Genomic DNA, 10,269 nt, shown 5'->3' with positions numbered 1-10,269 from the left:
TGAATTTGCATCGCATATTTGTTTAAACATATAGTAAAGAATACAGAATTTAAATACACTTGTAATGAAGAACTTGTAATAATAATCTATTAGCGGCTTTATGTTTAAATACGATTGTCATTATGTTTAAATATAGCAAATTATTTTTATAGAAAACGCAAATGCTATTATAATAAAGTAAACACACGCAGCTAAGCATCATCGTGTCTTGTTTTACAGAGAACTGTTTGAAATTATTTCTGGACAGAAAACTGATCTCTCTATCCTGATGTGATCAAATCCGATCTGTTGACTATTTCGTAAACAGCTACTCGTAAAATATCGTCATGAGAATACAATGTCACTATATTATTTTTTTCTTTAAAACTTAGCATTCCTAAACCGTCACGAGATAACGTGAAATTTATTGCTGATAAAGAATGCTAAAAGATTCACATTTCATTCTGCATATCCCTATAAATTTTAGTTTTTGTTAATTTGTGTAAATAATACATTTTATACTCAAAAAAATCTATACGTAATTGTATGTAAAAATCCAGCCGTAATTGAAACATGAGTTTGTTAATATAATTTTTCTGTAACAAAAACACACAAAAATTTAAATTCCATAAATCATATGCACAAAAATAAAATACAGTAAATAGATACATCTTTTTTTAATTTTCCATATACACTACACAAAAAGACTTGTAACGCTATCTAACGGTATAGGCATATATTCCTTTTATCTTCGCTCGCAGCAATAGCTGATAATTAAGAGACCTGTGTCGGGGTATTTGACTCACTTGATAAGTTGAAATATTATGAATTAATTGAATTAACATTGTTACTTCAATTAATTGTTAAATTGAGTGTACATACTCTATTAAATTACAAAAGTTTTATTATCTTTCGTTATTCTTTCTGTAATAATTTATAATAAAATGTATAAAGAAAACTGACCTAATTCGAGCAATAATAAGATTTCTTAATTAATAGTTTACAATATTACTAAGAATATATGTATATCATTACTTGTTCGTCTGATTCTGTAGAGCGCAAGTGTTACAACAGTTTCGATATTTTTATACTTTTATATATTTTTTATATTTTTATTTTATGTTTCTCTCTTAGTTAGTAATATTGTAAACTATTAATTAAAAAATTGTATTACCACTTGATTCAAACTGTTTTTTTTTTATACTTTACATTGCAAAAAAAGGAGCGAAATCTCATTATAATAAAATATTCTTAATTAATTTGTACGAATTCGTATATGATCATTCATTGAACAACTAATTGTTATTGAATGATAAATGTAAATTTACAAACATTTAAATAAACAATGATATGATAAGTTACAATATCATGTTATCGCTATTACTTGTTCTTCTCGCTCGCATGATCGGATTCCCAGATATTATTTCGCGCTCTTAAAAATTGATATGCGATGATGTTGAAATATAGTGAAGAAGAATCTTTCGTCGATGGAGGAATCTTTATGATGTTATTGAATTTTTGTACGGTATGTATATCGAGTGTTAGTGTGGTAAATCATGCGATCGAGAAAAACAAGTACTTAATAGCGATAACATGATATTGTAACTCCATATTCTGACAAGAGCGTAGAAACTTTGGCTTCATTAGTATATTGTAAATGATATTAGCGGTTTTTTAATGTATCACTTTGAAATTACAACTGTACTGAAGATGATCAGATATTGACCGAAACATTTATGATCTGAATTTAAATATACATATGACTTGCGCAAAATACACCTTGCTTTAGTGGCTGTATGCTCCTTTACAAATATTTATACTTTTATTGCTGTTGGTATTATAAACGCCTAACAAATGTAAGTTAGTCTACTTTATACATTGGCGTTTATAATACGTTTGACATTTATTATCTATCATATATGTTTATATAGTAAAAGAAACTAAATATTGCTTATGCTTTATATTTTGGTTATGTTCTAAAATTCACTGCCAGCGCTGAAAATTATGATAACATGTATCTTGAGTTACATGTATTGTACGAGTACACACTATGAGATTTTCAGCGCAAGCAGTGAATGATGAAATACAGAATTTATTAATTGTTGCGATTGTGACATAGAGCGAGTTACGTGGCTCCTTTCAACTGAAGTTTCGGGTTTAAATCTTTCAAGAACGTATACAATAGTATCAGATTTTATCTGATTTATCTTTCAAAAAGCAACGGCGAATAGTCACCAAAAATATTTTTACCGTGTTGCAATGTTTTTTAAGAGATCATTTGAGAAAAACTATGTCTTACTATCGTATCTTTCATATTTTTTGAGGTATTTGCCTGTGAGTCAATTAAAATGAAATACAGGTATATCAGTGGATATACGCAAAGAAATTACATCTCTGATAAGAGAGGTAACAAACTTGGGAGAGAGAAAACGAGTTATTTTTAATGTTTATGTTATGAAATTAAATAAAGAAATAAAAATTGATTAAAATATTTTATTGTGTAAACCAATATTCAACATTTCAACAAGTTGTACATATTCTCTAAAGAGTAAGTACTGGCGAAGAGTCGCTATTAGCACTAGTTACTGTTGAGTACTATATAGTTGCATTTCGAACCACATTTTTTGAGTGCAGTTAAATGATTAAAATACAATGTAATTACATGATATAAGGTATTTCATTGCGCATAATGATAATAGAGTAAATAGAACAAACAATCAAGTGCTTATTCTAAAATTAGTGAAATTAGGAAAATGGTACCAATCATATTCCTATTTACAATTTGAGACGTTCACGATTTCAAAATAGCAGCCGCCATATTCGAGGTGACTGCGCATCTTCAAGAATGACATACCTTATATTCTTATACTATACTATGTATAATATGTAATAACGTGTTAAATATTTTAAAAAGTAATTTGCTTGATTTATATTAATGTGATAAATTATTAGTAAGATCGAAGTTGTTAATGTTTAGGATATAAATTGAGTCGAACGTTATCTTTTCCATGATTTATCCACGCAAGTATAGGAAAGTAACGTGCATTCCAAAGTACAATCCGCACAAATAAGTTACTATATGCTCTTACTATTACTCTGATGTAAGGCACAACTAAAAAAGACAAAGAACAAATCAATATATGTAGGTATATCATAAAATATCACAAATATTGGTACAATACTTACGACACAGATAAAATAACCATTCACGATATTTCATAATTAACCAACTACGCCAACCAAGCTTTTTATCTGTAATATAAATTATTTTTGTCAATTGTACGGAGTATGTTATTAATGTTGGTAACATCAATAATTAAAAGGCATCTAATCTTACAGACAATAGTCGTTATACAATAAATATTAAATCAAATCAGATCGAAAGATTACAATGAATTTAATAATCAATCGGGTTTTGATAAAAAAAAGAAATGATAATTGTTGAAAACAACGTACGCTGCAGCTTTGATGATCATAATCTTAACATGTTAAAATCACGCATATTTATAATAAGCACTTTGATCCAGCTTTGACCGTTATTGGCTGTACTTTTTTCTTTGTTTGTTTGATAATATACGATCGTACAAAATAATTTAATATTTATCATAACATATGTTGTCGAGGTTATAATTTTAACGAGTGATCTTCACAGAGGTGATCTATCGCTCTTTAAGCTTAATAAATATAGTTAACAATATAAATGTGCATTTCAGTTTATAATTTTATATTGGAAAGTTATAAATCTGAATCTATTTCTGATTTGACGAGAAGATCCACCCTATATCTTGGGATTTACTGGGCGAAACAAGGTCTATAACTGTACCGTTCTGTAATAATTTTCGATTTTCTTCTTATTAATTTTCCATCCTTAATAGCGCTAATAACTTTCTAACAAATAATTAACGATTGGCGATTAAAACTTTGTCATGATCACTTAGGGTCATGAACTTGACTACATAGACTAGGTCAAAAATCGAGGTAGATCCATTGTTTACAATTATTACGAGAAACATTTTAATTTTACTCATTGCTTATATTTATTAGCAGTATACTATAAAATTTTATACTTGACATGAATTAAATACTTGAAAAAATAAATAAATATAAATTATAAAAGAACAATAAATATCTCTATGATTACTGAAATAAAAATATATTTTCAATCAAAGTAAACATTGAGTGCTTACCTGGGAGCCCATGTAATTTATAGGCAAATGCCATGAAAGAATCTATATCCGCGGTTACATCAACGTACCATATCGCATTTAATGTAGTTACCGCTATTTCATGAAATTCAGGTGAACCATTACTCAAATAAGTTCCATACAAATCTTTGAACTTATAACATAATTCGGTAGTTTCTTTTGCGTTTTTGCGACATATATTCAAACTGTAGATAGGAACAAATATAATTAATAAAATTACAAATATATAACTTGTTTGTACACATCTCTGTCAAAATAAATTATTTATATTTATTAGAGATTGTGTGTATATAATAGAATATATTAAACTTGAATATGCTAAACTTGCTTAGTAAAAATCAGAATTAAACATCGTATACATTACTTGTCAGTGATTCCTAACATATAACCATTTACACGCCAAAAATGATTAAATGCTTCGTTTTCTTCCAGTGTATTGTTTAGTCCAAAATACTTAGATGCAGTGAAGGTGTATCCCAAAAAACCGAACTGTGTAAGGACCATATCTCTTTGTTGTATCTCTCCAACTCCAGCCTTTTTTGTCATCCTGGTTGCCATTACGTGATGCCAACGAATTGCATTTATCGATTTGTACCATCTAGCAGATATTAAAAGTTTCAAAATTTACTTATTTGTATGTGTTTCTTTATATATAAAAAACTTTAATATTTACATAAAGTTTTGATTTAAATTTAATCTATGTATATGAAATTACGTCTTATGAATAAATTAGTTTTCATATAATGTAGCTTATATAATGTGGAACAAAAAATGTTATAAGGCTTACTAATGTTTTTAATAGTTTTCGAGTTACGATGTCTTGAAGGTGCTATATGTATGTGTACAAGTCTGATACCTTTGATGCATGATAATTAAAAAATTATTTATTATTAAGTCTTATATCGATAACATCTTTCGTTAACGCATTATAAGTTACATACATTATTATAAAATTTCATAAATGTGCTTACATGTCTTGTAAACAGGATTTATAGTAGTATTCTTATACTGCGTAATATATGTTATGTAATCAAGAGATTAAGGAGGCAAATTTTGCAGTCTCATTTATTATTAGAAGTAGGCAATCTAGTTTCTTTAATTAAAAAACTGATTTTTTGCGATAAAAACTGCTTTTTAACTAAAAATGAATATAGATTTTATTATTATTTATATTCATCGTCAAAACATGTAAAATATATACTATATAATTAAAAAACTATGCATTATTATTAAGTCTTGTGTTTGTAACATATCTTTTGCTAACGAATAAAACGCATTATAAGTTAAATTATATATGAATCCTCTAACTCATTTTATAAACACAATTTACAATTAATTAGTGTACAGTCTATTAATTCATCTCTGTTTTTAAAATACTGGATACTTTTTATAAAAGCGACTTAATGGCAAACGTTCAAAGATGACGAAGTGTTTTTGTTGACGTGGTATAAAAGGAATGCCTATGTACGTGATATAGCAATAAAGTTCGGTGAATGTCATGAGAAAATAAACATCACTTAATTAATACAAATGTTCTTTATCATTCTTCAAAGTAAACTCCATAGAAAATACACTTTTATCAATGTTTGCGAAAATTCTAGGAAATAAGTTAGGTACCTTTGGAGTTCGGATGTCGTCTTAAGTCTTATTATCACCTATTTTGAACGTCTGAATTTATTTATGTAAATCGAGTTCCTTTCATCGTCTTTTTTAGTTTAAGGTACGAAAAAATTTGCAAAACATCAAGATTACGCAAGAAAGAGTAAAAACAGTAATTCAAAACGGATTAATAGAACGCTGACTCAAGAATCGAGTATTGCATTATTCATTTTGAACCATGTGACAATAAGATTTGTTGCAATTCAAAGATGATTTTATAGAATTTCCGTAAGCTGTACGAACTTTGTCAGAAGTGTATTGTCTTTAGAAGATATTTCTTTCAAGAACAATAATTATCATTTATATGAAGTTATGTTTATTTTCATAAAGTTGTTTCTACATTGACAAATCGCAAAACGTAGTCCATAAATGCAAGCGGAAAATAAAGATCTGTATTTTGCGAGTAACAATTTATATAAATTATACTTCATTGTCTCGTTAACCTCTGCACTATAGCGATCGAATTGATCAATGACAGAATAGCAAAGGAGTAGCGGAAAGTATTTTGTATTTGCTCAATTTATCAATAGAGAGCTATTTATAATTCCGTGATACGAAGAATGTCGGACATATAACAAGTTTCTCTAATCTAACTTAAATCAAAATGTTAAAGCTTTAAAATATCAATATTCCCGCAATTTTATACTTTTGCGTTCGATGATACGTCATTCATGTGCATTTGCGAATTACATTTCGCGATTTGCGAATTATATAGAGACAGCTTAATATTCACTCAATTTTATTGCCGTATCTTGTATATTGTACATTTAAGATTAATTTGAAATTTATCAGACATTTATCAGGCATTTTATCAGGTGTTTGAATTATTTAAAAAATATTTAAAATATATTTAGATATATTACAAACAGATATTATAAAGAATTATACAAAAAAAAAACAAAGATACTTTAAGCTGTCTCTACATAATTCGCAAATGACAAACACAGATGCAGAATGATTTATGACTACACGCAAGATATACACAGATGCGATTCAACCATACACAATAAATTAAATCGTGTGTTGATCAATGTCGACATTTTTTAAAGAGTTAATTTTTCTATTTAAATCAGGTTGGTGAAACTTATTACGTATCTGATATTTTTCGTATCACAGGAAATTATAAATAGTTTGGCTTTTTGTTAATAAATGAGCAAGTACATAAGTCATTTCTAATACTCGTTGCTACTCTGTTATTAATGAACGCAGTCGCTGTAGCGTAGAAATTAACGAGAGAATCTCCAAACTGCGTATGTTGTTATTTGATAAAGATAGATCATACCGCGATTTGTAAAAAAGTTACGATTTGTATAAATTATGTAGAAACATCTTCACATTTTTTTATATAACTGGAAGTAATCTTGAAATGTGATATATCACTATAAAATTTTATAAATATACTACGTTATGTAATTAGGAATAAATAGTGTCTCTATGCGAGAGTTTCTGCTTAATATACGTTATATGGTCACGAGGTTTAAGAGACAAAATAAGTTTAGCAGTCTTACTTACTTATTAAAAAAGTAGAAAAACTAATTTTTTCAATCGAATGTAAGAATGATCTTCTACAATTTACGATAAAACAGTTTTTTTAATTAAAAATGAGTATAGAATTTATTATTGTTTATATTCATCGTAAAATCGAATGTAAAATCTACATTCTTTATAAATGATTACATTTAACTTGAAAAATGTGATTTTTCTTAATTTTTTCATTTTGTAAATATTTTTTAATACATCTTAAAGGTTGCTTTGTGTATAATTTATACAATGAATAAAAATGTGATTGTATTTTACAAATAAATGACTTGGGGTATTATATTTATGAATTATAAAAGACTAGCAAAAAGTATTAAAAAATTGTAGATTGAAAAAAACTTACTTGGAATCTGTATCATTTGGATCACATGTATATATGTTATGTGTATGTAATATAGTTTCGATGTATCTTTTAAAAGCTGAACAAGTTGAACTGCTTTTTTTTGTATACAAGAGCACCTATTAAAAAATAAACAATTTGACGATGATTAATATTCTGTTATTTTTTATAATAAATTTTATTTAACACAATGAATTCGTAAGTGTAGTTCATGAAACTATTTTCATGTTGAGATCATGTTTAATTAAAATATATGAAAGTAAAAAAGATCCCGTTTATACTATACAAAATTTATGTACCATACAGTTAGATTAGATTATTATATGCAAAAATAATTATTTTAATATATTTGTATTATTAACAAAAAATATAAAATTTTAATACCTTCAGTATTGTTTCCACTGCAAATACTATAACAAGTCCTACCGTGCTCGCTGCTATTATCGACATTAAGTTTCTCTCATAAAATTTTTGAGCTCTAAAATTATAAACTTTAGATTTTTGAAAATGTAAAACAAGCAATGCTAAAAACATTATTGTAAAACAGGAAGTAAATATTTGATTTAAATAAATTATATTGCATCTCAACGTTTATAAAATATACAGAGAATGTTTAAATATTTTTTAAATTATTAAATTTTATTAATGTTTATATACGAAATAATGTTTATATCTAAAAATGTGGAAAAATACAAATTGTTTATAAAAGCATAGCATTATGCTTGAATATACTTTAAAGTTTTATATTCTTATTTTCATATATAATTAAATTTTTTATATTTATTAATTTCTTATGAGATTAATAACAGTATATATATACTGAGAAAAAAAATAGTTGACTCAACTAAATTGGCGGTCACGGGCTGTCAAGTAAATATTTTGTTTAGTCGAAATATTATGTATTTGAATCAAATACGCAGTGGTACATTGAACAATGACTTATTTATTTCGACAGGATAATATCTTTGAATTAACAAAATATTTGCTTGACAGCCCGTGACCGCTAATTTAGTTGAGTTTACTACTTTTTTTTCTCAGTGTACAAGAGGCTCCTATGAATAAATCAAATGTTAAAATAAATTGCCTTTGAGAGCCAACACTGGATAAAAATGTGTAATAAACTTTATTTAATTACATAAAATTGCAAACGTTTCGACCTTAGTCCAGGTCATTTTCAATGCAAGAAAAAATTCTTTAATGAACTAAATTAAATTATAATATCCGCTCAAATGAATTTTTCAAATTAAACTTAATATACCTCCCCGGTCAAGAACAAATTTGAGCTGTACTAGATATATATATAAATTTATTATAATAATAATATCAGTATATATGGAAAATTTCGTCTTCACAGAGTCCTCAACAACCGCAACCGAATTCTTAAAAATTAATTTAATATATTGCGAAGAATATCACAAGTTGGCGTTTCGTCCCGGCTTCCACTACTCTTCTTTAATGAAGTAAATGATGTAATAAATAATAACAATACAGAAACGAACTAATAGCTATATAGTGTTGTCCACTTGTAAACAAATATCACAATCATTGAAGTGAAAAATTCACTGAAATAAATAGTGTGATCGTGTGAGATTTTAGAATTAAAGATCAATATAAGTTTATTACACATTTTTATCCAGTGTTGGCTCTCAAAGGCAATTTATTTTAATATTCTTATGAGATGTCTCGATTTATATTTAATACGAAAAAATATTTATTTTGCTTATTTTATTGGAATGACTGTTACTATTGGAATGAAATTTGAACTTTAATATTTTAATTAAATTTAAGTACTTACTCTTTATATAAATGTTTATTGTACCATTCTGGAAGATCATTGGATGTTACATCGGTTGCTTCTGTATCAATTACATTCTTATCTTCTAGGATTAATTTGTAATGTTCATCCACCGTCTGTGGTTGGACTGTAATATTCATGTAATATACAATATTAAATTTTATAGGACCGTGAGAATTTAAACCGCACGTGTAATATGTTTATATATAAATAGAAAAAAAAGAGAACACTCGAAATAATCTGATAATTTGAAAAATTGTATAATAAACGATCTATTGTTATATAAAATGCGCCAATGCGCGTTTGCAATTTGCATTTATATTTTTCTTCAAAATAATGGTTTACAATTTTTTAATGTTTAATGTTTAAAGGACATGGGTCTCTTTAAAAATATTACTAAAATATTATCAAAAATTTGTCCTTAATTAATGTTTGTTATAATTCGTTATTTTATAGTAATCCTGGTTTTGAAATATGAAACTTTTTTAATGCTATGATAATGGCTCTCTCATTGTTAACAGATATATCGCAAATATTATTTTACATTTTATATTAAAATTTTGATTAAAGTAGTAACATATTTCTTCACACTTTCTGGTAATTACATATTAATATTTTTATATGCAAAATAATGAGCAGAATTAGTTTAAGCATGGTAGAAATTTGTTAACTTTGCTTAAACTATTTTTTTCCAACACAAAGTTTTAAATTAATATTAACGAGTATATATATTATATATATATATATATATA

At 26.5% G+C, this 10,269-nt stretch overlaps 1 protein-coding gene across 1 annotated transcript in view; it reads right to left on the bottom strand.

The window, feature by feature from the left end:
- Positions 1 to 2,481: 2,481 nt before the first annotated feature.
- LOC108780209 (uncharacterized) overlaps positions 2,482 to 10,269 on the bottom strand; it is a 9,822-nt gene continuing 2,034 nt past the window's right edge. Inside the window, exons 2-8 of the mRNA XM_018547848.1 lie at positions 9,518 to 9,644; positions 8,107 to 8,200; positions 7,726 to 7,841; positions 4,549 to 4,782; positions 4,167 to 4,369; positions 3,166 to 3,231; positions 2,482 to 3,091 (exon numbers count right to left, since the gene is read on the bottom strand). Of these exons, the coding sequence (XP_018403350.1) occupies positions 2,946 to 3,091; positions 3,166 to 3,231; positions 4,167 to 4,369; positions 4,549 to 4,782; positions 7,726 to 7,841; positions 8,107 to 8,200; positions 9,518 to 9,644 (986 nt within the window). The 3' untranslated portion in view covers positions 2,482 to 2,945. The remainder of the gene's footprint in view (positions 3,092 to 3,165; positions 3,232 to 4,166; positions 4,370 to 4,548; positions 4,783 to 7,725; positions 7,842 to 8,106; positions 8,201 to 9,517; positions 9,645 to 10,269) is intronic.

The sequence above is a fragment of the Cyphomyrmex costatus genome, unplaced genomic scaffold, assembly GCF_001594065.2.
Source record: "Cyphomyrmex costatus isolate MS0001 unplaced genomic scaffold, Ccosl1.0 scaffold122, whole genome shotgun sequence".
NCBI classification, from domain to species: Eukaryota; Metazoa; Arthropoda; class Insecta; order Hymenoptera; family Formicidae; genus Cyphomyrmex; species Cyphomyrmex costatus.
This window is presented reverse-complemented; position numbering and strand designations above follow the sequence as displayed.